The sequence below is a fragment of the Castor canadensis genome, chromosome 7 (assembly GCF_047511655.1).
Source record: "Castor canadensis chromosome 7, mCasCan1.hap1v2, whole genome shotgun sequence".
Lineage (NCBI taxonomy): Eukaryota > Metazoa > Chordata > Mammalia > Rodentia > Castoridae > Castor > Castor canadensis.
Window position 1 is genome coordinate 26136425 of NC_133392.1, and position 27400 is coordinate 26163824.

At 51.1% G+C, this 27400-nt stretch overlaps 1 protein-coding gene across 6 annotated transcripts in view; it reads left to right on the top strand.

Moving 5' to 3' along the window:
* Positions 1-27400, top strand: part of Sh3pxd2a (SH3 and PX domains 2A) — a 213285-nt gene that overhangs the window by 84396 nt on the left and 101489 nt on the right. For all 6 annotated transcript variants that reach the window (XM_074078377.1, XM_074078375.1, XM_074078376.1 and 3 more), the window contains 2 exons: positions 13410-13486; positions 22688-22779. In XM_074078377.1, coding sequence (XP_073934478.1) covers positions 13410-13486; positions 22688-22779 — 169 coding nt within the window. The remainder of the gene's footprint in view (positions 1-13409; positions 13487-22687; positions 22780-27400) is intronic.

Genomic DNA, 27400 nt, shown 5'->3' on the forward strand with positions numbered 1-27400 from the left:
CCTGTACTTGTGAGGCAAGCATTCTGCCACTTGTGCCACACCCCTAGTTCTTTTGCATTTTTTAGCTTATTTTCAGATAGGGTTCCACGCTTTTGCCCAGGCTGGCCTCACCCTCCTACCTCTGCTTCCCAAGTAGCTGGGGTTATAGGCGTGGGCCACTTGCCCGTGAAGAAGGCTTTCCTGATGCGGTGCTCTTGGTGACGCCAGCCTCTCTGCATGGCCCGATGCCTCCATCTGCTTAGTAGTCAGCCCACATTTTGACGCCATTGTTCCCAAGCTAAGCCAAGCCAGCTCTTAAGGAGACAAGCAGCTGGTTTGTAGTCAGCCTCTCAAAAAAAAAGTCCAGGCCTCTCAAAGAAGCAACCTGAGTGGCCAAGGTAGAGCGAGCACAAAACTGGAAGTCAGGCACGGGTTCCAGGTCCAGGCCAGCTCAGCTTCCGAGTGTGATGGGGGCCCTCCATCAGCGCCCCAGGTCTGGAAGGTCAGGTGACTCTCATCCTGCTCCTGCTCCCTTCCATTCTAATTTAGGGAACCTAGGCAAATCCCAGTAGCCCAAACTATCTCAGCTTGAGGAATCCCACAGCTACCCTGCCCTCCCAAGAGCAGTGCTAGGCCCTGTATTTTAGTTATCTATATAGAATTTCCTCCTCGAATTTCACAGCTTAAAACAGTAAAAATCTATCTCACACCGTTTCTATGGGCCAGAAATTCAAGCATTGGTTAGCTGATGGTTTGACTTGGAATCTCACACGAGGTAGAGGTCAAGGCATTGGTTCACTAGAGTTGGAGGATCCTCTTGCATGTTTTGCTCATGTGGCTGGAAAATTGGTGCTCACTATTGGCCAGAGGCCTCAGTGATCTTTGCCAGGTAGTCCTCTCCATAGTCCTCAGTGCAAAGAATCCAAGAGAGAAATGTAAAATGAGGCTACAGTGTCTTTTATAACCTAGCCTTGAAAGCCACACCATCATCCCCACAGTATCTGGTTGCTTCCACAGATCAGCGCTTTCCAGGTTGGGGGAGGAATAGCCATGGGTGCCATCTTGGAGGCCACCTCTATAGGTGCCTTGGTTCTCTGAAATACTGCAGTGGGTACAGCTCTTGTTGTTGGGCTAGTATTGGGGTAGAGTTTGGATGTGGGGAAGACTTCCAAGTTGGAGACCCTAGGCAGGGTAACCTGTAAGTGCAAAGGCTGTAATATCTACCCCAGAACCAGGCTGCCAATCCAAGTGGCCTTCTGAGTCCAGCCCAGTTGGTAACTCACTGTATGAGGTTGGGCAAGGCATGGCCCACTCTAGCTCAGCTTTGAACTCAGACAGTGAAGAACTAGATGTGATGGCTTTTAGGGTCTCTGGTTTCACCGTGATCTAGGTAGGTAGGCTCTGTTGATACTGGAGAGACCATAGGCTGAGCTTATGTGGTATGAGCCCAACCAGTGACCAGACTGGGGCTGTTTCCTGCCATAAGATTTGAGAAAGAAGGGCTCAGGCTGGATCTGAAAGTGCGTGTGAGCCAAGTGTGGTGGCCCATGCCTGTAGTTCCAGCACTCACCAAGGCAGGTGGATAAAAAGTTCCAGGCCAGCCTGGGCTACATAGTGAGACCCTGTCTCAAAAAAACGAAAACAAACAAACCAAAAAATGCTTGCTTGTGTCCTCTCAGGTAAAAAATTGTGGTCCTTGCCTTTGAAGGTCCAGAAGCTCAGCTATTTCTGAATATGAGCTCAGCTATTTCTGAATATGCAACTTTAGTGGCCCCTGTGATCAAATCATCACTCATTCAGTCTCTTCTTGCACCGCTTATGACCCCAATAACCTCAAAACACCCACAGCACACATGCCCACTCTTCAGCCACACCAAGCTTACTTCAACTGCTGAGATGGGCCTGGTCCCTTAGTCTTTGAAACTTTGCTCAGGTTCCTCCCTTTTCTTGGAACATTCTACCCACTTCCTTTGCCCTGGCTCCCTCCTGTGGGTCCCCATCCTAGCTGACATATTGCAGCACAGTGTCCACACACCACGTCCTCTGTGAGGGCAAGGACTGTGTCTGGTGGTCACCATCACAGCCCAGCCTCCACTATGGTACCCATCATTGAGAGGGATGGAATGAATGACACCTGCTCATGGGTGCAGCTTGAGTGAGATGTGTCTCCCGGACAAGATGGACCAGGGGACTGCACAGCCCTGGGTGCAGGGACAGCTGTAGCAAAGGAACTAAGAACACAGGACCTTTGTCTGCCTGGAGAAAGGGACCATGACCCTTCAAAGCTGAGCTCTCCTGCTTACTAGAATGTGACTTTGGGCAGGTCACTCAGCTTCTCTGACCATCAGCCTACCCATCTGTAAAATGGAACTGTAGATCCCAGTACCTAGATCGTAAGTTGCCATAAAGATCAAATAACATAATAAATAGAAAATATAGGGCACAATGCTTAACACAGACCCCATGCTCAATGCCTGGGCTGTCTTCTTCATATTAACATCACATCCTTGCAGGAGGGGCTGAAACCACAGAAAACATTGTTTGGGAGGTCACTGAACAGAATGGACTGTCTGGGCTCAGTTCTGCAAGCAGAGCAAGAAAAGCAGACTTTGGGGACAGTGGCCATTGCAAGAGAGCCAGGCAAATTCCCCCCATGGCTGGCCTGGGCAGGCCTGTGGCAATGGGACGGTGTTCCTTGGGCCTCTGCAGGCCGGGATGTTCCCCGCTTCAGAGCATCAGTGGTGAACAAGCGCTTTTCAGGTCTTCACTGAACTAGGACCGTTGCCTGCCCACAGCCTCTCACCCACAATGCTGGCCCTTTCTGTTGAGTCTCTCTCTCTGAGCCCTGGAAGTTCTGTCCCTCTGGCCCAGCCCCCCACACCGTGGACCATGCCACAGGGAGAGGCTGCCAGGAAGCTCTGCCCAGCATCTCTGTCCCCTTTCCTGAGGGCAGCTCCCTTTCAGGGGAGGAGCCCAGGCCACCCTGCTGAATGGGGTCCTTTATTCCCTGCTCCCACAGGGAGGGCGAGCCACTGCCCACCACGCCCACCACACCCACACCCACTCAGAGTAGAGCAGAGACGGCTTGGCCCTGGTGCTGGCTTCCGAGTTAACCACGCTCTCTGGCCCCGCTCTGTCTGGGGCCTGAAGGGTGAATCCACCCCTCACCCTACCCCTGCTCTGAGGTGACAGCTTCCAGTGTGTGGGGGTGACCTACATTGGCGGGCATCCTCAGAATGTGTATAAGTAACAGATGCCCAGAGTGAGATCATGTAGACACACACTCATTGACCATTAAGCACACGCCGTTTGGCCAGTGTGTGCTGCATGCTGTGTGCTGGGCGCTAAGGACCCAGCTGTGAGCAGTACTGCCTGCAAGAAGCCTGAGTTCTACACTGTGGAGACCACCTGGGGAGAAGCCCAGCAGGATCTTCATGAATGGCACAAACTCAGAAGGAAACAAGCCAGGCCTGGGAGAGAGAGGGGAGCAACTTCTTATGCTCCAAGTGTCCTGCCAAGGTGACATTTAGCAGGAGATATGAAGGGTGGAAGGCATTAGCTGTGCCAAGAGCAGCAGGACCAGGTCCTGGGAAAGGGGGCAGTGGACACACAACCCTGGCTGGAAGAGTGGGGTGTGTTTGCAGCGTGGGTTCAAAAAGAGGTAGCATGAGCTTGGGGGGAGGGAGGCGTGAGCCGGCTCCTGCACGGCCTTGCAGGCTGCAGAAAGAAGTGTGGATTTTATTCTCAGAACTCTGAGCAGTTGCTGAAAGCATTAAGCATTAAGTTGCATGTAAGGGTATTATTCTGGGGGCTGGGATGTAGCTCAGTGGTTAAGTGTTTGCCTAGCATGCATGGAGCTCTGGGTGTGATCCCCAGTAGCACACACACACACACACTGGAGGGTAGATTGGGAATGGAGCTAGCGCAGGATGGGGAATCAAGCCATAAGATCAAGCCGGGTGCAGTGATGTGCATCTGTAGTCCCAGCTACTCAGAGAGGCCATGTGCTGACTCTAATCATATTCTGGTGCTGGCACCCTGTGTGGTGGGTGAGGAGACTGATTACTGTCCATGAGCATATGGTGCCCAGGACCCAGCGGTGTCACAGCCTGCCTCTATCCGCTTTGCAGTCCACACCCTGGTCCACTGCCTCCAGCTGGATGGCCCAAGATTTACAATTTTCGTTCCCTTAAGCTGGCTCTGGGTGCTGAGTATGGGAACTGCCAGGCCAGAATACAGGAGATCATTATCTGCCACCTCCACACACCCCTAGCCCCCCCCCCGCACATGCTCTAATGCTTACTGTGAGACCAAATGGCAGCAGGAGAGTTACAATTCTTATTTTATTTTATTTATTTGTTTATTTTGTTTTCTTGAGACAAGGTCTTTCTGTGTAGCTCAGGCTGGCCTGGAACTCGAGTTCTTCCTGCCTTAGCCTCCCTAGTATCTGGATTACAGGCATGCGCCATGACGCCTAGTTGAGAATTAAGGTTTTGTTCCATGTCGAGACCCAGTGGACATGGGTGTGTGGGGAAGAGAGGAGCAGGGAGAGCTGTAGAGGGGACATTCACCCGTGTGAGACACCCAAGGCTGCCCCAAGGTGGGGGGTGGAGTTTCCATTATCCTTTTTCTGCTGTTTGAAGCAGGCCAGGGGAGGAGTGACCATCAGGAGAAATGGGAACTATGTGAGAGACGGAGGTGCGCAGATGGGCTGGGAGAACCACAAAATGCTGCTGCTGGGGGCATCTGGCCTTGAAGGGGATGCCAGGTGGGAAGATCTGAGAGACTCTCATGGTGCTTAGATGTCATATGCCAGCCGGGACACAGGCAGGACTGAGTGGTACCAACACCTACCCCACCCCACTCCACCCCACTTCTTGATCTGGAATTGTCAGCTACCAGAGATCTTATCTGTTCAGCATTCATTATGGTCTAGGCCCTGTGTCAGGCACTTGTACACTAGTTCATTGACTGCTTACAATACCTCTAAGTTCATCATTATAGTCTCCATTTTGCTGTTTGAGGAAACAGATTCAAATAGGTTTTGACTTGTCTCCTGTCACACAATAGTAAGTGGCAGACCTAGATATACTAGTAAACACTCTCCTTGTGACAAGAAATAGGCTCATCTCAATCTGCCTTTAAAAGGAGTAGGAGTATTGGTTCACATAACCAAAGACCAGAAGAAATGGTTTCAGGTAAGCTGGATCTAGGTGACCATATCTTGTGTCTCAAGCTCTTTTTCTTTTTTATTTGGTGGTACTGGGGTTTGAACTCAGGGCCTCATGCTTGCGAGGCAGGCACTCTACCACTTGAGCCATTCTGTCAGCTCTTTTTTTGTGATGGTTTTTTCTTTGAGATAGGGTCTTGTGAATTATTTGCTGGGGCTGGCCTTAAAATGTGATCCTCCTGATCTCTGTCTCCTGAATAGCTACGATTATAGGTGTGAGCCACCAACACATGGCTTCTTTTCTGTTGACTTTATTCTCAGGCCCATGTCTCCCCGATGGTGACAGAAATACACAATGATGCTCCCTAGAAGCCTAGGGGTGACAGTTTATAAATGAGTAGCTTCTTTAAAAAGGGAGTGAAGGCTGGCAGGCAAAACCCACTGATGCCTGCCAGGCTTGTCTTCAAGCCAGGAGCAGGGTCTTGGCATGAATGTGGAAGAGAATTTCATGGGAGTCAGAACTTGGAGAGACATGGAGTCAGGACCCGCTGACTGCTGACCTCACCCACCAGAATGGCCTGATCCACACCGTGTGTACCTGCCACTTAGGCCTCCCCCAGCCCGAGAGAAGGATGAGCACAGCCAGGTGTTGTACCTTTTAGCTCTTAGTCAGGGTGAGCCTGAGCAGGTGCCAAGCCCTGGATAGATTTGGGGGATGTCATCTTGGCTGTCCCCAGGCTAAAAGCAGCCCAGCAAGGGAACCAATGGCCTGCAGCCCCACCTGTAGCAACTCAGAGGTGACAACTCAGCTTCAGGGACAGCATGAAAGCCAAGCAGGGTCTGCCCACAAGCTACCCAACTGAGGAAATACTCACCCAGGTGAAGCCTGGGAGACTGCACAGCTAAGAAACAGCTGAACATCAGGGGCAGGACCTGCTTGCAGGAAAACAGGAAATCAGCAAACACTGACCTAGTCTCTCCATCCTTCCTTTCTCCCTTTTGTGTCCCTTCTTTCAAGGCCTCTACACTGTGTTCTGTCCTCTAACTAGACCCTGTTGTCAACTTAGTGAGAAGTTGATGCTTAGTCATACTCAGGTGTGAATGACTGATGAGACTCACTGAGTCCTTCTTCAGGGAGAGTTTTTTTATATTTTAACCAGAATCTTGAATCAAAGAAATGAAATAGGGGTTCTTTAATCTCAGGTATCAAAGAAGCACGCTCTGAGGTTGTTTCATATTAGAATGGATTCTTGGTGCTTTGCATAGCATCAAAATCCCAAGCAGACTCTCACTTGGACTGTTTGTAGAGTAGGGGGTCAGTAGCAGCCCCTCTGAAATCAAACAGAGTGAAAGAGGGGTTGTCTGTTTTGTTTTTCACAAAGAAGAACCATTAGTGGATTTGTGCCATATATTTTCCATACCCTCCTCTGCTCCAGGCTCTTGATAAATTCAGCAATTTCGGTCTTCATCAGTTGGTCAAAAAATACACTGTTGGACACTGTTCAAAACACACAGAGATGAGGGAGCCAGACACAGGTTCACTGCCTAGTCCACTTTACATGGGGACCCATTGTCAGGTCTTAAGACTGCAGGTTGCTGGGGGAACAGCAGACTTAACCTAGATGGTTAAGTCTGTCTTTCCCATTGCCTGTGGCTAGTTACCCCAGAAGCATACATGTCACTTTTGGGGAGCCTCTAGTGAGCCTCACATCCTGTCATTGGTCTGGGGACTTTGTCTCTCTGGTGCCCATCAGCAGGAACACCCTTGCCACCTTCATTCAACTTTCAGCTCCTGCCAGCTCCCCTTGTTCCTCTAGTGCTCTAGAGAGCCTCACTGCTCTCTCCAGACACTCCCTGGTCCCTCCAGGGCATCGGGGTTCCCACATTCATTACACCCAGCACAGGGCCAGGCATTGCCAGAGCATAGAGTGTAAAAAATTGTCACTATTCTCAGGGCAATTGCCATCAGTTAGGGAAGCGAGACTGCCAGGGCTGGCCAGCCCCAGTCCTCCCTTTTAACTTCTTATCACAGCGGCCCCTAAACAGATACGTGCAGGTCCACATCCCTGGAACTGTTGGATGTGGCCTTATTTGGTAAAGGGTCTTTACAGATGTGATTATGTCAAGGATCTCCAGATCTGCTCATCTTAGAATTAGGATGGCGGTGACAGGTGTAATGGAGAAAAATGTAGGGAGATTTGAGATCGACAGAGGGGAAACCCACAGGAGGTGGGAGGCAGGGGTTGGAATGATGTGCCACAGCCACGGATGGCTGGAAGAACTGGCAGACGTGAGGAAGGGTTCTTCTCTGCGGCCTTAGGGGAGTCATAGCTCTACCTACATCTCCACTAGCTGTCCGGCCTCCCAGAACCAGAACCCAGAAGGAACAAACCCCTGCCATGCTAAGCCACCCGAGGAGACCAGCACAGCCCCTCTCCTCTGTGTCTTCAGACTCAGCAAAATGGGGGTTCCGGAAGAATGAGGGCCCTGCACTGTGTACTCTGTGAGCTCCATGGCCCTTCTGTGGTCCCCACCTGGTTCTTCCTGAGTTCCCGTTGACCCTCTAGGCTCCCTGGGCTCACTGGGGAGGCAGGGTTGGAACCATCTGTGTCTTTGGAGGCCACAGTGGGTGCCTTCCCTGCACCCAGGGATTGCTGACCCTGTGTCTATAAATTAGGGGGACACCCTAAAAGGGAGAAGGTAACTCTAAGGAGGACTATTCTTGACCTGGAGGGATCTGGAGGTTGACAAAGGAGGGTGAGGCAGGCATTCAAGAAAAGTTTCCTGGAGGAAGCAGCCTGGAATCCATGTTTTGGGGACAGGACAGAATCTGGGTAGGTAGGCCCAAGGAGGCTTATAACAAGACTATTCTCTTTTCTGTGGCTTACAGACTCTGACACAGCTTCTTTTCTAACTTCCCAACCTGTCTGTCTCTTTTTGCCTCAGGGCTCTTGCTTTGTGGCCTCCTCTCACCGCACAGCTTTGCATGTCTGTCTCCTTTTTGTCTCCACTAAACCTCATACAGACTTTCCTGACCACTCTGAATTCTCCCACCCTTCAGGCACTTCTTCACATTATCCTGTTTGGAGGGAGGGTAGGATGTACGTATATCCAAACTACTCACTAATTATGAAAAATCTACTGTCTTCCTCCCATGTACGTGTCCTCCCCAAATAGAATGTAAACACCTGAGAGAAAAGTCTTGCCTGCGTGTCATATTCACTGCAATACTCCTAGAACAAACCCAACACAGCTGGCCTCCACTAAGATGGCCCTGGGTGGGTGGATGGATGGATGGCTGAATGGGTGTTTTGTTTTTGTTTTTTACGGTACTGGGGCTTGAACTCAGGGTGTACACCTTTTTTATGATGGGTTTTTTTGTGATAGAGTCTCCCAAACTATTTGCCCAGGCTGGGCAAAACCATGATCCTCCTGATCTTTGCCTCTTGAATAGCTAGGACTCAAGTGACCATTCTGTCTCAGCCTCCCAAGTAGCTGGGACTATAGGTGCATGCCACCATGGCAAGCTGACACTGTGTACTTTGAAGGGGAAGGCTGCCAGGAATAGATCAGCCTGTTCAGACCAGAAGAAGTCCCGAGGCTAGCTCCCTCTCACCTCTGTGGCCAGAGCCCTCTGGTTACCCCATACACTTGGGTACTAGTCCACTTGTAGAACACATACCTGGTTCGTGAAGGTTGCCACAGAACTGGTCATGGCCAAGGTGTGGCTCCCTGACAGCAGAGTCATTTACTGCTCCTGCTCTTCCAGTATCCCCAGTCTCCTGACCCATGGGGACCCATAGGTACAACTTTTCACAGAAGACTCTGGTTGGCCTGTGGGACTGACTGTTCTGACCTCCCTTCACATAGAATAAAATCCAAAGCCCTCACCATGGCTCTTAAGGCCTCACAGGATCTGAACCAAAGAACCCTCTCTCCCCACCCGCCCCGGTCCCCAAGCTTAAAAACCCCAAGTTGAAATCCCAACTCAGCCGCTTAATATCTATGTAACTTTGGACAGGTCCTTCAACCTCAGAGCTACATCTCCTCCTGGACAAAATGGGCCTAGTCAAAGCACCTGCATCAGGGTTAGTGCCAGGATTGAGCAAGAAGCCTAATGAAAAATTCTAGAAGTGCAGGATGGAATAAGCCCAGCTGCTACTGCTCCTACTCTGCCCCTCTTGGGTCCACCACACTACTGTGAGGCCACCTCAGAGCTGAAGGGAGCAGCCATGGAGCCTCAGGCTCCAGGTGAGAACACAGAGGCCCCAGTGGAGGAGCGACCTCCTGCAAGGTTGCATAGCCTGCTTCAGCCCAGGTAGGACTTGCACCCAGGACTCTTCACTCAAGGTCCCTGTGCCTTCACTGGTCCCATCTCCAACTGACAGGAAGAGAGACACGCTATTTATGCCAGACTGGCTTTCTTTTCAGCTTTCAGGAACCAGTTAAATCCTGCTGAGTTCACTCTTTCAGGCCTAGGCCTGTGTAATCTGCCTATGGTGCTCTGGAGAGCATCCACAGGGCTTTGACGACTGACAGCCACAGGGCCCTGCCAAAAGGGGCAGCAGGACATTGATGAGCACCCTTTAAAGCTCTGTGGTCTCAGCTTCCTTAATGGGGGTTTTCCTCCACCTCCTTTCTCCCCTTCTCACCTTTAACACGGTTGCCGGTTTGGCTTTCCAACTGCGGTTTGGATTCCTCACAGAGAAGTTGAGACTGTGGAACCCTTTCCAGACCTACCCTCCCTCATCCCCTTGGGTCACTGAAGCCTAAGAAAAGAGAGAAAGCCTGGATCCTGTTGGATTTCAGCGGGAAAGAGGGCAGCTCTGGTGGGATTCCAAAAGTCAACTGACTTGTGCCAAAATTCACCTTATGAGACTTGTGAAGGGGACTGAGAGGTGTCACCCCGGTGGCATGGTGGCCTCACTTGTGGTGTCAAGTGAGGCCCATGTTCAGAGCCCAGTATGATGCGGAGTGAGGCAGAGCCTTCCTGTCCTGCCTGCCTCCCCCTCCCTCGCTCCTCTGAATTTCTGCACCTCATGGAGGCCTGAGTGTTCCTTGGCCATTTTTTTTTAAAACTACTTCCATCTCTCCCACTGGACCAGAGCAATGTCCACATCTCTGGGGTACAAGGCTCAGCCAGGGGTATAGCCACCCTCAAGGTGGGGCTGGAAGGCAGGCCCAGCCCTTTTTCCTTTCTTGTCCTCTGATGGGATGAGAAAGGGCCGGGGTTTCTGTTTTCAGGGTGGCCCCAGTGCCTCCTCTGACTCCCATGTTTCCTTTGCTCCTCACATGGCCCTTCAGGGTCCTGCTAGGTACCTCTTGACCACTGGTGCCACTTGGCCTGGATTACCTCCAGCTCCTTACAGCTGGCTCTGGGAAAGGCTCAGAACTCCAGCCCAGGGCCACCCATCATCTTGTCAGTCCTGAGAGGAGTCTCCTCTCACCAGGCATTGGTTTTACCCAGTGTCCCCACTGCTGCACACACATGCTCCTATAGCATGCCAGCAACAAGGCCACAGGCAACCAAAAAAGGATAGGAGGTGAAGAAGAACCAAATCTGTGATGTCTTCCCCTAGGAAAAGTGGTGGCATCTCTACTGTATTGATAAATCACCGTTATCTCATTTCCAAAGAAACACACAGCAGAGCTCTTTGTCTTGGTGACAAGGTGCACTGCACAGTGCAGCCTGTCTGCAGGGAGGTGGCTGTGCTCTGACTCCTGGGAACATGGGAGGAAGGAGAGCTTGGGGAGGAGGCTTGGGGAGAAAAGCGAGGCTCCAGCAGGTACTTCCTGGCCATCTGCTATGTGCCCCGCCATGCTGAGTGCAGTGTGTGAGCACAGGGAAGGGGCCACAGGATGTGCAAGTGGGAAGTGAGTCACACAGGTGACCCCTGTCTGACCTAGGCAGGGCTAGTGACCAAAACTGGGGGGGCAGTTACACCAGGATGGCTGCAAAAGCTGCTTTTGTGGCCCCATGCCCCCTCTATTTCCTTCTGCATGCTAAAGACTGCTTCCCAGTACAAATGGGGCTCCACCTGAGGGAACCCTCTTGGCCAGAATTGATGTCCTTCTCAGTAAGAACCCCCGGCACCAGGTGTGTTCTGTATCATTTCTTGGAGATCTCCAGCAGGACTGGGTTACAGCTGTTCTCAGAGAGCAGCCATCTTGACTATTCCCCCTGCCCTGCCCTGCCTTACTCTCCTTCTCCCCAGTGATGGTTTTGGGGATTGCCTCCTACATAAGACTTGTTTCTGGGGTGGCTTCTTGGGAAGTAACCTAAACCACGTTAATGTTTCCCTTTTTCTTAGTATCTTACTCGGACCCTGACAGACGCTCGAATGGATTAACATTCAGCCTATGTATTTTCTCACAGGCAATGGGACCCCTTTATTGCAAGTGGTGAAAATCCATCTCCAACTAGCTTAAATAAAAAGAACATTATTGTTAACACACGTGAAAAGTACCAGGTACAGAATTTCATTTCAGCTACTGAAATGATGTAAAGGAATCTTTTCCTCACCATCTCTTGGCTCTGCTTTTTAATCATTCAAGAAGCCTTTGTTTGCTTACGCCTATAATCCTAGCTACTTGGGAGGCAGAGATTGGGAGGATCATAGTCCCAGACCAGCCTGGGCCAATAGTTCACAAGGCCCCATCTTTAAAATAACCAGACCAAATTGGACTGGAGGTGTGGCTCAGGTGGTAGAGCACCTGTTTTGCAAACACAAAATCTTGAGTTCAGACCTCAGTCCCACCCAAAAAAAAAAAAAAAGTAGAGGAAGAAGAAGCACTTATTGAGCACAGACTTGTGCCAGGCACAGTTCCTTTCTCTTGTTCCATTTGTTTCTCAGGCAATAATAAAGTTGTCTACCTGAGGTGCCAGGCTTTCTCCCAGTTTAGCCACTGGGAGAAGTCTAGGGCTGACTCTCATTGGTGCAGGTTGACCTGCCCATCCCTGAGCCAGTCATTGTGATTCTGGTCAACTAGGCTCCCCTGTTGTTGGGGGAGTGGAAGGGGTTAGCCCCATTAGCTCCACAAGGACTGGGAATGAAGAAGGACTTCAGAGGGCAGTCGGCAGACTGCAACAGATGTGAGTTATATCTCTGGATGAGCCTTCATCACATGCCAGGCTCCACGGGCCCCATGATGGGTCATCAGTGTTATAACACACAGCAGGATATGGCAAGTGACAGTGCTGAGGATGTTCTAGAAATGGGAAGATTGATCTCATCTTGACCAATCCTTAAGTAAGGCCTATTGAAACGGGGCATTGGCTCTGAACATTGACATCCATCAGATACACAAGTGCCAGTTGTAAGCACTTGGACATCAGACCAGTGAACTCAGATTCTAAATTTACTAGACTGGGCTGGGGCTGTAGCTCAGAGGTGGAGTGCTTGCCTAGCATGCCCAAGGCCCTGGGTTTAGTCTCCAGCAACACAAAGCAGGTAGAGGCTGGAGCTGTGGCTCAAGTGGTAGAGCACTTGCCGGGCAAGCTCACAGCCCAGATTACAAACCCTGGGACCACCCCCACCACCGAAAAACAAAAACAAAGAACCAGCTAAATTTAACAGACTGGAAAAGGAATGTACGTTGATATATTCATCACAATTGAAGGTCAGCAGCAAGGAAGGGCCTTCTGGAAAGGTCTGCAGGGCTGGCACTTCCTGTAAGCCTTGCCCATACCTGTACATGGATGTCCCAACCCACTGGCAGCAGCCTGAATGGCTGTAGGCTGTGTGTACAGAGAGGCCAGGCCACAGTCAGGCTGGGGCAGTCATGATCCCTTGACGATGGCTTGTTTCCGCCCTGGAAATAGCCACCCACCCAAACTAAGAATAGGAATTCCTGCCTGGCTGGCAGAAATGAATGCCGATTTCTCAAGGAGGGATGGGCCTGAACACAGAACATAGCATGTGGGTTGGGTCACACTTTTATATTTATTTGTGAGGTCACTTGCAAGCCAGCCCCATGTTGGGCATTGATCCTGCCGTAGACCCAGACACAGTGACTTGGCCAAGTTGTTCACAGAAGCCCAAGATGGCAGCCTCCAGCGAGAGGCCCTGGGCACTCAGCCGTGGGCGCTTCCTGCCCCCAGGGAGAGGTGACCACTCCTCTCTTGTTTCCTTAACAGTGGGCAGCAGTGGGAGCAGGTGGTAGCCAGCTAAGATGCTGAGAAGATAAAGGGGAGGGGCCTGGGTGGGTCCCTGTGGCAGCTCAGCCAGAATCACACAGCTCATGAGCATCTCTCTTCCAGGCAAGATCCTCTTCCGGAGGAGCCACATCCGGGATGTGGCTGTGAAGAGGCTGAAGCCCATCGATGAGTACTGCCGGGTAAGGCTGGGCTGGGGCAGGGAGGGGAAGGGGAGGGCTGGACCCTCTGCCCAAGGGCCTGACCATCTGTGAGGAGGGAAGCTGTCTGGACAAAGCCCTCCTGAGGCCTGGTGTTTTCCTTGCCAGTGGGGTTGGAGTGGTGTCTCTTGGGGAGGGCTTACCCCAGGCTGGGTCACCCTCTAAGGCACGAAGGCCTCTGGCTGACAGCTAAGACTCTACTCCTTTCAGAAAACATTCCTGTTTACAAAATGCTGGTTAAATCACTCACACAGTTTGGGAGCTAAGTTGTGGCCTCCTGCTGAAGGGATTTTGTGTGTGGCATTTTGCTGGATGTGGAAAGAGTGTTTCTTGCAGTTCCTTTTGGACAGTTGTTGGAGTCAGTTCTGAGCTCCGCGGAATCCAGAATACTCAGTTGTTTCTTCACAGACATCGTGATACATACAGATGTTCATGTACACATCTTTGTAGAGGCAAACGCCTCCTCTCCTCAAAGCCCCAGCTGGTTTCCTGAGCCTCAGTTTCCACCTCTCTCTCTCTCTCTCTCTCTCTCCTCACCCTCCCTCCCCTGTCTCAAATACACACACAAGATGCTGGAGTGGTCAATACCAAAAGCAAACAGGAAAGCGGGGAGTAACAGCAATGTCATAAACCAGAGCCCGTTTGTCTTTCTGCTTTTTTGCTTGTTTGTGTGTTCCCTGCCCTGGTGGTGCTGGGGCCAAACGCAGGGCCTCAGCATGCCTGCCCTTCTGCATTGATTTTAGTCTAGGACCCCTGCAGTGAGGTCGTGAAGCTGCTCTTCTGTGTCCTTGACACATGAACTCTGGATGGCCAGACTGCCTGTGTTCAAACCCCCAGCTAGTTTCATGAACTCTGGGCAAGTTACTTAATGTCTCTGAGCCTCCATTTCCCTGTACAGCAGGGAGGAGAATGGTCCTTCTGCAGAGGGTGGTCATGGGGATAGAATAAGCTGACACTTGTCAGGACCAGAACAGTGTCTGGCTCAGAGGAAGCAGTCATTGATGCTTTCTACTACAAGGCAAAACATTTTTAGTAAATCAACAAGCAAATGAAAAAAAGCATTATTAAAAGCAAATAAAGGACTGGGGATGTTTCAGTGACAGATTGCTTACTGAGTATGTGCAAAGTCCTGGGTTCAGTCCCCAGCACCACAAATATAAATAAATAAAATAGAAGCAAATAAAAAGTACAAAAGCAGAGCTAGGGGTGTAGCTTAAGTGATAGAATGCCTGCCTAGCAAGTGTGAGGTCCTGAGTTCAAACCCCAGTACCACCAGGCTACTTAGGAGGCTTAGATCAGGAAGACTGCAATTCAAGGCGAGCCTGGGCAAATAGTTCACAAGATCTCATCTCCAAATAACCAGAGCAAAATGGACTGGAGGTATGGCTCAAGCAGTAGAGCGTCTGCTTTGCAAGCACAAGGGTCTGAGTACAAACTCCAGTCTAAATAAATAAATAAATAGGTTGAAAGCAACTATCCTAACAGAGGTTGAATGGGAGCCTAGTGACTCCTGAAATGTTGTCCTTACACAGAGCTGTTACCTGTAAGGTCCTTTCTGCTATTACATTTTATAATTCTGAATCATTATACTTAGCAATAAAAATGTTTAAATCAGAACCACTTTGTTAAATTAACTGGCATTCCCCAGCCTCAAAGGAAGACAAATGCTCCCATTTACTGTGCATTAAACCCAAGTTTGAATTTTGTGTGGGTTATGGCCAGGTCAAACGTTCTGCCTTGTCCTAAAAGGATGCCGTGATGAGGAATTCCCCTGAGCAAGAAGCCCTTCTTAGATCAATATTCACTTTTCTCGTTAAAGGGCACTCACTGTTTCTAGTTAAATTGATGGCTTCAGCCTGAGTTTTGATTTCTCTTTATTCCTTTCCCAAGAAGTTAAATAGATGGACAGAGTTAATGGAGGAAGGGGCAGAGGGCAGGAAGAAGCCTTTTCCAGCCAGGATTTATAGCTCAGAGCAGCCTGAGCTAGGGGGCCCCAAGGCATCTGCAGTCCAACACATCTCCCATACTGGCCAGAGGAGGATACCGATAGCATCTTATCTCCTGGGATCATGCTTTGAACAGGACTCTTGATTCAGGGGCTCTGGGGCTCCAGCACTGCTAGTGGCTGGGGACCCATTGATGTGGGGTCTGCAGGGGGAGGGGCCTCCTAACCTGATTAGCATGGATGGGAGCCCGAGCAGCAACGGGGCCAAGAGCAGTGACAGGGGCCATCGCTCAGGCAGGAATTCACTCTGAGAATGTGGCAGAGCGGAGGCAGAGCACACTGACCTTTAATTCTGCTGAACTAGAAAGCTGGGATCTGTGCACTGATTGTCTGAGAAACCCACTGGCATTGGAAGGGTCATTGGGGATAAGCCAGCAGTAGTCCATGGTCACTTCCACCCAGACAGTCCATCTCTGACCACTCAGCATCACTGTCCACCACAGCCAACTTCACGTCCAGTGCCATGTACAGTCCATTCCTTGTCTCTATCCTTGAATATATGGACATTTTTTAGCATTTTTTTTTTTTGGCAGCACTGGGGTTTGAACTCAGGGCTTCACACTTGCTAGGCAGGCACTCTACCACTTGAGCCCCTCCACCAGCCCCTGAAGTCCTTATTTATAGTCCCCTGCATATGCCTCTCTGCCTGCTGGACAACATCTTCTTCTTCAGACCTGGACAGTGTGGGCTTAGAGTCGGGGACTGGGTAGGGATCCAAGTGCACCCCAAATTGTGAGGCTAGGCTGCAGATGGAGCACTCAGATGCAGAAAATGTGGCCAGGCACTGGCTCTCCCCAGACTTCAGGCTCTGCCCTTACTGACCAGCTAGCCAGCCCCTCGTGGAATGGTAACAGTCTGAATCTCCATGTTAATTTTAAGTATATATTGAGTAAATTGAATGAGCGCCATGGAAAATTTCCCAAGCGCCAGCCAGGTAATTGTTTTATGTGGTACTCGGGGACCAGGTGTCTATCAAGAAGGGCTCCAGAGGTATTTCTTCAGCTCCATAAATGAATTTAACAGGCAGCATGGTTACATGGTTACCATGCAATGGTTCTGGGGCCAGGACACGTTGAAGACTTTCATCCAACTCACAAGCATGAGCTGAACTGTGGGAGCTCAGACAGACTCAGAATTTCTAATGTGACTCTATACGCCCTTTCCTGAGCATGAAATACAGGTTTTCAGTGTTTGTTCAGGAGACAAAAGTATCCCAGTGGGAGGTATGTGTGCGAGAGAGAATGTTCCAGAATGGTCATCTCACCTTTGACATGTTAATGGCATTTGCACAAGTGCAGGCCACCAGAACTTTTTTGCTGTCCCCATGGCTGACCTTGTTTTTATTCTTCTGTCCACAACATACTTGTTTTCAGGGATGAAGAGTTCAGTGCAGGGCTGGCTGAGTGGCTCAAGGGGTAGAGTGACTGTCTAGCAAGCTTGAGGCTCTGAGTTCAAACCTCAGTCTTGCCAAAAAAGAAAAAGTTCAGTGCAGACAGGGGCAGGAAGTCTGAGCCCACCAAGAGATTAGCACTGAAGGGCCGAGGACCTCCTGATCACTCCCCTGAATCTCCCAGACTCCCTCATTTCTATCTCTACTTCCCAGATTGGAAACAGGCTATTATGTGGCGGCAATTCCTAGTTCCCAGTGTTCTGCTTCCCACTGTGGGACATTTCTACCACGGACTATAGTAGGTTCTTCTCTCAGAGAGGGTGACCTTGTTCTTGTGGTCGTCCCTCTGAGGGTGAGCCTAGGCCAGAAGTGCTGCTATTGGGGGAGAATGAGGCATGGCAATGCTGATCGTTCCTGCTTCCTAAGTGGTTTCGTGCTTGGAAACCACTTCAGTAGAATCTGGTAGAATCTCTCCTTCTCCCTGGCAGACTCAGGGAAGACGTTTCTAAGAGAAAGCTGTTTGTGACCCTATTTTTCTTAGAGGCCTTGGGGGGTGAGGGAGGCCCAGCCACAACTAAGAACTGAGCATCCCAGCTGGACTGTCTGTGGACTGCTTCCTGGTGCTACTCAGGGCTCCACTCCTGCCTCTCCCCCATACCTTGCAGTTCAGTCAGCCAGACCTGAGCCTGTTCCCAAATAGCCAGGCTTCTGCCCCTTGGCCTGTGTCCCTCCACCTTGGGAGGATGCTTTCAGGAGAGGCCTTGCAGATCTGCTCCAGGAAGCCGATCCCCCCACCATGGTCTCATCCTCCCCGCCCCCCGCCCCGCCCCCCAGAGAACTCTGCTAGCTTCTACTCTGCAGGACAGTGACTTCTTGTCTGGGGACATCTTCCCCAGACAAGTTGCTCCTCACAGCCAAGTCTGTTATCTTCCTATTGTTATTAGTGAGCAGAAAACGACCCCAGGCTGCTGATAAGATAGAAAATCACAGGACAGAAACCGTCTCAGAGGTGTCCAGTCTTCCAGGCCCCAGTGTCCTGGAGTCCCTTGTAAACTGGCTTCAGCTGCTAGGGAGAGGAGAGTTAGACATTATTTGTATTTCAACAGGAGCCGCTGCTGAGTCCTTCAAAAAGAGGCCTGTGTTTGAAATACTGAAGCCCCCAGCTTTTCCAGTGATGATCCTGGAAGACAGCCCAGCAGGGGTGGGGTGGGGACATAATGGGGGGCCACACAGACCAAACTGCAGACCCCCTCCCACACACTCACACACAGCACCACTCCAAAGTGGCAGGCTTTGTGGAGGATGATGGTTTAGAAGCCAGGCATCTGAGGAGTGGGTCGTGAGGAGTGGGTCATGGTACCTCCTGTGCCACTTGCATTTTCACAGACCAGACTCTGCACCTCTGTGTCTGAGTGGAGACTTCAACATATCCTGCAGCCACCTCTCCCTGTCCAAACCCCACCATATGCTGTGACAACACCTGGTGGTGCTAAGAAAATGGCCTGTGGTGGGGGAGGGCAGGTGGTGTAGACATCAGGGCAGTTTAAGACTGGAAAAGGGAGAACTGGCAGGACTAGCTGGTCATAAAACCTGGACAGCTCTTCAAAGCCTCTTTACCAGTCCTTTAACCCAGGTACCCCATTTCTCCAGACCTGCCCTTAGCCGCCTCACAGCCTGCTGCCCCCTGATGCTGATGGTGGGAGGTCAGGCTCACTCAGGCCCTCCTCCAACCCCACTGCCTCGGGACCCTCTCTGCTTACCTGAGCCCTAAGGAAGGCTGTCAGAGTGATCGATAGATAACACAGATGCGCTCACTAGTGATGGTGCTTTTCCTGCCCTAGAGCCACAGCTCTTAGAGCTGGAAGGACCTTCAGAGTGTCTCTAACCTGGGTCTGCCCTGGCCCTGTTCCCTGGACTGTCACCAGAAGCTGTTCCAGCTCCATAGTCAAATACCTAGAGGAAGCCTGGACACATTAGAGAGCAGGAGATCAGACAGAGCAAGGGTTCTGGATTCAGACACCTGGTGCAAAAAAAGCTGTGTGGTTTTGAGGAATGACCTCTCTGGGCTTTAGTTTCTTCTATAAAATCGGAATCATAGTCATACCCTTCTTTAGAATTAATGTGATAATTACACAGGTGAGTCCCCCAGGATGTCATTATTAATAGTAAACACTGGCCTAAACAAAGCTCCTGCAGGACTTCTCAGAGGCTTTGCCAAGCTAACAAGCATTGTGATGTCCAAGCCAGGCCAGGGGGACCTTCAGGCACCATTCCACACACGCCCACCGAAGTCTTCTTACCTTGTCAAGCAGATATTCCATAAGATATACTTTAGGATTCCAGAGCGAATCTATTTTATCCTGGAAGAACTGACAGCCAGAGAGACATGGTGATCTGCCCAAGGTCACATAGCAAATATATAACTAACTGCAGAACTGGAGCTAGGATGGAGGTCTCCTGGTGCCCAATGATACTAGCTCTCTAGTATCATTGCTGCTTTCACCTAAACAATAATGGTGACAATGATGATGGTGATATAACAGTAGGCTGGCCTGAGCTGGGATCATCGTAGTCATAATTGGTGGTACTCACACCATTCAGTATGGTAGTTATCATATCAAATCCAATGTACTGAACTTAGAGAGGGCAGGTAACACATCTGGCATCACACAGCCCATGAGCTGCAAAGCCAGGACTCAAGCCCATGTTTGCTTGGCTTAACCCTCCACATGGCATATGCCATGAATATCTGCTGCCAGATTGGAGGCCTGAGCCAGGTGCCACCCCTGGCCCTACCCACATTATCTGGTCCCCACTCTGCCCTTCTCAGCATGGCTGGACTTGGGGTTCCCCGGCTCTGACAGTTTCTGCCAGCATGGCCTGGGGAGCCTACTCAGCACCAGCCTCTCCTGCCAAGTGGTTTTGGCCACAGCTGGGCTTGGCAGCGGCCCTGAAGGCAGCCGCTCTGGTCTGCAAGCCTCTTGTCAGCCTGCAGTCAGGAGGGGCACTCCCCACAGGCTCCCTGTTGGGCAAAGATGTTGCGGTTGTTCAACCGAAAGGCTTCTTTGTCTGAAGCCCTCAAGGCCCACGCGTCCTCTGCCCCCATGCTGCTTTCTGTCAGCATGAAGAGCTCCTCTGTTTGCCATGGTGCCGGGGCGCAAGGCCCAGGGTCTGTGCCCAGGGTGGGGGTAGCGCTGAGTTGGGAGGCATAAGCACTCTGAGCCAGCTAAAACCTGCCCTGTGCTGTCCTGCGTCCCTCCTTCTGCCCTTCACAGGGAGGTCACTTGGTGCCACTGCACACGGCCCTGTCCTACCTCCTGCCCATCTCCTCCTGGGAACCCCTCCCCTCAGGAGTCTTGCTCTCCTAGTGCTCTCCTTCCCTCCCCTTCTCCTCTCTTCCTCTCTCTCTCTGTGTCCTTCTCTTCTCTCAGTTTTTCTTTTCCTTTCCCTTCCTCCCTTCCTGGGTAGGAAAACTGCCCATCTGTGTGAGTTAGGTGGAAACATGAACCCTTTGGAGACAGGTCCCCCACACTCTATTCGTTCTAAGCAGGGAGCTTGGATTCTGCCACTGTACACTATTAATGGCTTCATCCCACTCAACAACCTCAGTGTCTCCATCACAAGCAGAGGCAATGTCTCCCTTCAGGAAAAATGAGGTGACTCATCATTCGAGGTGCTCTCTTGAGGGCATGTCATATCTTCCTTGTCTGTATAGCAGCCGGACTCAGCCCATGTCCCACACATACCAAAAAGTCCTTGCTGTTGTCAGATGATTGGAGTAGTTGGCTGGAGACGGTGCCCATCCTGGGGCATCTGTTCACTTAATGTTCATTTCCCTTCTTTTCTGTTCCTGGTTGTTGACGGGAACGTCGAAGTCCCTGGGAAAGCCATGGGCTCTAGAAGGAACAATTGGACTTGCAAAGTGCTCTCTTACCTGCTAAGGTGCAGTCTTGCTGCATCTTGTTCCGTCTTGTCTGGGTGTGGGTTTGGCACGGAGAAGGGCCTCCTGGTAGGATGCCTGGTGCTAGGTGACAGACTTGAGTTGTCTAACTGGCTCAGAGAATTAGACCATACTTCCCTTCCCCTATTCTATAATTCTGTCCAAGCAACCTTAAGACCACCTGGGCCTTTCTTTGGCCTCATGATCATGTCTTACCACTGTTGGATCTTAGGCTTCTGGACATTTGCATGGCATTTCCAGCCTCCATGGGTGGCCCAGGGCAGGCCAGATAGCCCCACTGAGCCTCTGTTTGTTCATCCATAACTTGGGAGGTGGGAATCCTGCCTTCGAGGGACCATTAGGATTTCCAGTGGCACAGGGAGGACCGTGCTTGGCAGGGAGCTGTTGGATGGGGATCCTGCATCTGAAACCAGTCCTGGAGTGGGGTTGGGGGCGTCACGAGCATGTGACAAGGTCCAGTCCTTTTTTTTTTTTTTTTTTTGCAGTACTGGGGCTTGAATTCAGGGCCTACACCTTCAGCCACTCCACCAGTCCTTTTTGTGAAAGGTTTTCCCTAGATAGGTTCTCAGGAACTATTTGCCCAGGCTGGCTTTGAGCCACGATCTTCCTAATCTCTGCCTCCTAAGTAGTTAGGATTACGGGCGTGAGCCACTGGCGCCCAGCAAGCTGAGGGTTTCTTGTCTCAGTTTGGCTCCTCTGAGAGCTTCCTTTTGGATCAGGCCCAGGCTCCAGTGTGGTCTTGGATGCAGGGTGTGGAGTGCTGGCTGGGGTGTGACACCAGCTCCGACCACTGTCTCTCCCTAGCCCCCACTTTCCAATAGCAGACTCACCCTCCCTGGACAGCAGGCTCATGCTGGCCACTTTCTTGCCTTGATTTATTCCCACTGGATGTTGCTCCTCTCCTCCCTGCTGTCCAAATCCTGCAAACCCCCACTAACCTAGCTCATGATTACCCTTCTAAGAAGCCTTTCATTTCCCATCAGCGGACACTACTCCTCTACACGTCCTCAGCTTGGCTCAGTGAGACCCTAGTAGATCAGGCTCCTGCCTACCTCCCTTGCCCCCTCTTGGTTGCTCTGTGCTCTTGGGCCATACTAACGTTTATTAGTTCCTGCAGTTGCAAGGCTTTTCTCTCTGCTCCCCCTTGACTAGTTCATTTGTACTCATCCTCAGGGCCCAGCTTCAAAGAGTCCTTCCTGAGATCCTCAGCTTCTTAGTGTCTATCAGACTTCATCAGAGTACCCCAGTGTCCCTGGTAGCAATTATCAACGTGTTGAATAACTATAGTCAGTGTCTAATGAATGTGAGAGTATGACAAGTAGGAGATGAGGCTGATAGGATAAGAACTCATGTTGATAGGTTAAAGATCTTAGACCTATTCTGTGGGCTTGGAGGGAGAGGATTTCTTCATGTTTCACACAGAATGACCAGTTCCTAGGGTCCTGAGACCACTGAGGGTTCAGTGGTCATTGTTTTGTTGCTTGGTTGGCTGGTCGTTAACTGCCTGGTTGAATTATTGGCTGGATAGTTGATAGGTTGGCTAATGGATTTTTTTTTTTTTGAGTCATCTGGTTGGTTAGTTGATTGATTAGTTGGCTGGTTAGTTGGGTTTTTTTTAATCAATATGGATAGATAGATGGAAAATTATTTCATAAGTTGGCTTGTTAACTCATTGATGAGTTGTCTGTGTGTGGTGGGTGTGTGGCTGGTTGACTGTGTTTTCTGGGGCACAGTCCTTAAGCCTCCCTCTCACTGTTGACCCTGTTTTTGGTTTTCCTGTTCTCAGATTCATTGCACCTAATGCCTTTTCTTCTTGTGTTTCTACAGGCACTCGTCCGGTTACCACCCCACATTTCACAGTGTGATGAAGTCTTTCGGTTCTTTGAGGCTCGACCTGAAGATGTCAACCCCCCAAAAGAGTGAGTATTAGCTTAAACCTTTCCTTAATGCTTGGGAGGTTTGGGCCAAAGCCGAGGCCAGTCAGGGAGACTGAGGATGTGGGAACACAGTAGAGAGGGAGCTAGGCAGCACTAACCAGGTGGAGGAGCAAGGGTCAGAGGAATGGGGGACCATTGTCCTGAGGCTATAGCCAAAGATTGCTCTTGATTTCCTTCTACCCCGGGGCTGGAAAATGAGGATGTGTCTGTACTTGGGAAACAGGTTTTCCTGGAAACTAAAGGTCATGCCATTCAGATGCCACTCCAGGTTGGAGTTGTTGCTCTTAATTGTGTGTCACAGAGCTCTCAGCTGAATGCAGACTTAGGCCACACATGCTGCCCCAGCACAAAACAACCTACCAAGTAGCAGCAGTCTGGGCACTACAACCAGACTTTAAACTCAGCATGAAAATAACATTGCTTTCACCTGTGCATGTCACGCTAGACATTAACTGGCCTGTTTACAAAGCAGGAAACTGTAGCCTGGTGATGTCAGATTTTCCCAAAATTATAATTGGTTAAGGTTACACTAGGAACTCAAGTCTCTGGTTCCTAGTCGCCCAGCACTGGGTACTGTTTCCATGTCTGGAGAACAATGGGGAAACCAAGCAGCCCTTTGCACTTTCTGGAGTTAGGATGCTCTGGGCCTGGTGGTCAAGGTGAGTCACCTAGTCATGCAGGTTTCCCACATATATGGCCAAAGTCCAACCTGACCTCTATTCTCAGAGCAGTTCACTTACCCTGAGCAGCTCAGGTTCTCAATGGAGAGAAAAGGTCAGTTTTCACTCTAGAGCTGATGGGCGAAGGAGCCAGGCAAGGGTGTGGGTCTTGGAGGGGACTAAGGGGGAGCCAACTGATCACCTCACTCCATACCTATTATTCTCACAATGCCAGGGTAAGTGAGACAGAGGCAGATGGAGTGGGAACTACAGATAGAAAAGAAAGAACAGGACAGAGAGACTGCCTGGGACAGGTGGAAGAGGCAGGGCTACCTGGTTATAAACATAGTGGTGCATGCTACCCAGCTCCAGCAGCCAGTCACACCACACTCCATGAATGGTGCCCATGGAGATTGTCAAGTGCATAGACTGCACACCCATGTGTGACAGACCTGTCCAAAGGACCTCTCTTTCACCACATGTAAGACCAAGAACGTGAAGTGGTCTCAGCTCTTTGAGCATTACCCAGTTCAGAGGCTCACGTGGCCTGGCAAACGCCACCTCCATCACTGGCTGTCACAGGCTTAAGAAATAAGCAAATACTGGGAACTGTTAGTGGGTAGAGGAATGAAAGCCACAGGGTGTAGGATGCAAAGTGTTGAGTTCATGTACAGCTCTGCTGCTTGCTAGCTGCACAATTCACGTAGATCACCCACGTGGCTTCCCCAAGCTTCCTTTTGCCCATCCAGAGGAGGGGATGGTGGTGAGTCCCTGTTCTTGCTTCTCAGAGGGTCCAGGGAAACTCAAATATAAGAGGAGAGAGAGGCCAGGCACTGGTGGCTCACACCTGTAATCCTAGCTACTCAGGAGGCAAAAATCAGGAGGTTCGCAGTTTGAAGCCACCCTTGGCAAATAGTTCACGAGACCCTATCTCAAAAAAACCCAACATAGAAAGGGGCTGGTGGAGTGGCTCAAGGCATAGGCCCTGAGTTCAAACCCCAGTACCAGAAAAAAGAAAAGAGGTAATGGAGGCTCGTACTGGGTGTTAGATGTTCTCACCCTACATACAGACAAGGAACCAGGCTACAGCCGAATCTCAAGGTCCAAACAGAAGCCCACACTTTCCATCCCTCCATTTGCCTCACTGTCAGGGACCCGGGTCCTGACACTTCTCTGTTTTCTCTATCTCCTCCCCACTCTGTGCTCCTGCCCAGCTTTCTTCACTCTCCCAGGGCTCCTTCTAGACCTGCCTGTCCCCAGCTGTGATGGCCTCTTCTCTCATATTGGGGGGGGGGCTGCTGGAATCCTGTGGTCATATGCCCTCAAGGTGGGGTGGGGAGGGGAGGGAATGTTGATGGTAGATGAGGCAGGTGTACGGCCACAAAAGCAGCTCACCGAACCGCTGATCTCTGCCTTCCCTCTCTGCTAGTCACCTCAACAAACAAACACACCCTATTTCACATGTGGACCTCCACACTAACACCAACAGGCTAGCCTTTTGCCCTCTCCTTGAGGGCAAAAGCCCTCAAGCCCTCAAGGAGTGTGGGAAACCACACCACAGCCCCTCAGCTGTATGGGATGCAGGCAGTGACGAATGGCTCTTCAGGGCCACGTGCTGGGGTCAGGCCCTGTCATTTAAGGCTCCATGATCTTTGACCATTTGTTCAACCTCTGTGCCTCTGTTTTCCCAAACCTAACTCTAGATAATGCTGGATGCATGGGCAAGCAAGGAGGGAAGGTTTGCTGAGAAAGCAGAGCCGGCACTACTGGCACATAGAAGGAATTGTAGCTCAGAACATGCTTCTCCCTGCACAGCACAGCCTGATCTCAAGTCACCATGGCCAAGGGGGTTATCTGCCTCTTTCTTGGAGTGGTATCAGTTATCTGGGCCAGTCCACCACTGCTCTGGCAAGAGATGGGCCTGAGAACAAGAATCCCTCTGGCTCCAGCCCCTAGACAAACCTGAGGTCCAGGATGTGGGGTGCATTGTGCACAGAGAGTTCAGAGGGCTCCTTCTCCCGACCCGGCCCTGTCTGCGTACTGCCTCTGGGATCCACCGAGACAGACCTATGCTCCACAGCAGAATGCCTGCCGTGAAAGAGCCCGGGCCCTGTGCGTGACCCTCCGCTGACAGCCTGACATAGATCAGCCAAGTACCTGCCCCTCCCTCTGGGGGCTGCTTGCACCTTCCCGGGCCACTGTGCACACCCCTCCCTCCATCCTGAAGCATAAACACAGATCAAGTAACAGCGTATTTTGACTCTGGGGCGACCGTGGAGTGGCTTATCAAATTATCAAAGCCTGTGGATTTAATTGGAATTTTGCAGATAACCCCGGCCTCTTTCAAGTGTGCTGTAGCAGGGGCTCTTGAGAATTCATGGGGCCAGGACAGGTCTGTCTTCCTTTTCCATCTTACTGGGGAGACAAGGTCTGAATACCCTAGACTTGGGAGCAGCTTTGATTCCTTCAAAGCCATTGGCAGCCAGTGATTGGTCCTCCAGACCATCGACCCAGCACAGAAAGGATGCTCTTTGTAGATATTTTTAATGGGCTCGCACAAAATGGCTATGGTGGTTTTGCATCCTTATGTGGCCACCCCAGGAAGGTGACTCTGGCCCTGCCCTCCCCTCTCTCTCTGACTACAAACACTGGTCCACATGTATTGCTGAGATGTGTAGAGCAGAGCTGAACTTGTCTTGAACCCTAAACCTTGGCAGTCTTGTAGGTTAACTTCCTTGCTTTCCATACCGCCTTCTAGTCTTTTCTCAAAAAGCTTGTCAGTAAGAGGCTGGTCCTGGCCTTCCTACTTAAAACCCCATGCTCTTCTACTTACCCGTTAGAAGGGGCAGGCCTGCCACTTGCACCTACAGAGCTGGGGTTCCAGCCTCCTCTTGGGCCTCTGCTCTCAGCCCAAGCATGGGCAGGGTGTACACATGAATTTGGGGTTCCCACATCATAGACAGGAAAACTGAGGCTGAACTGCCAGGCCTCCCGCTTACCACTCAGTGTCTCGCTTCTTGGTGGGACAGTCCTGCTGCCTTCGACCAGTGACTACCTCTTAAGTACAGCCCCAGTGGCACTTAATGTGCCTCCTCCTGCTCCCAGCTGACCCCCCTTGGCTCTGGGCCCAAGTCTGTCCCCTCGGCTCACTTCTGTTGAAATTGCATGGGAGGAGCAGAGCCCTGCTAAACTGGCTTTTGTTCTCAGTCCTAGGACCACAGAGCCACCCTCTGTTGGGGCCTGGAACAATGCCCCAGTGTTCAGAGGGACCTGGAAGAAGAGGCACTGGGTTCTGGCTAAATTAGAGCCATCCCTGCCTCAGCCTACCCAGAGCGCCAGCTTCCCCCCAGCCAAGGGAGCCTAAGCAGTCCTAGGAAAGCCCCTGTCCCACCTCCTGCAACTCAGAGCAGCGGTCTCTCCCAGCATCCTGCCGCACCCCTGTCTTTAGGGTACAGGGCAGGCAGAAGAACAGGCTGTGGTAGGAGGCGGTCCAGTGGGGTTTCTAGGGAAAGCCATCCAGGGCAGACAGCGGGAGCTGTTTGGGGCCAGGGTAGAGATGGAGTCAGATTCAAGAAATCTTGCTGCCCTGCAAGCATCACCACCTTTCTTCCATTTCCATTTTGGAGATGGTGGTTCGTCCAGGACCAGGAATTGGATAGGGCTGTTGCTGCCTTTCCCCAGGGGAAAGAGGGTAAGGAAGAAAGAAAAGACTGCCAGGTCTGCTTCTGGCCCAGCAGGAAGGTGGGTTAAGGCAGTTGTGACAGCACAGCTGGGTTATACTGAGGGTTTGGGCTGCTGCTCCAGAAGCTCCTCATACACCCATATCCGCCAGCCCAGTGGAATTCTAGGTCTGCTCGGAAGGCAGGTTGCTTGTCTTGTGTCTGAATGCTGACATCCTTGGTTAGAGTCCAGGCTTCCCTGTGGCCAGCAGCGTGACCTTGGGT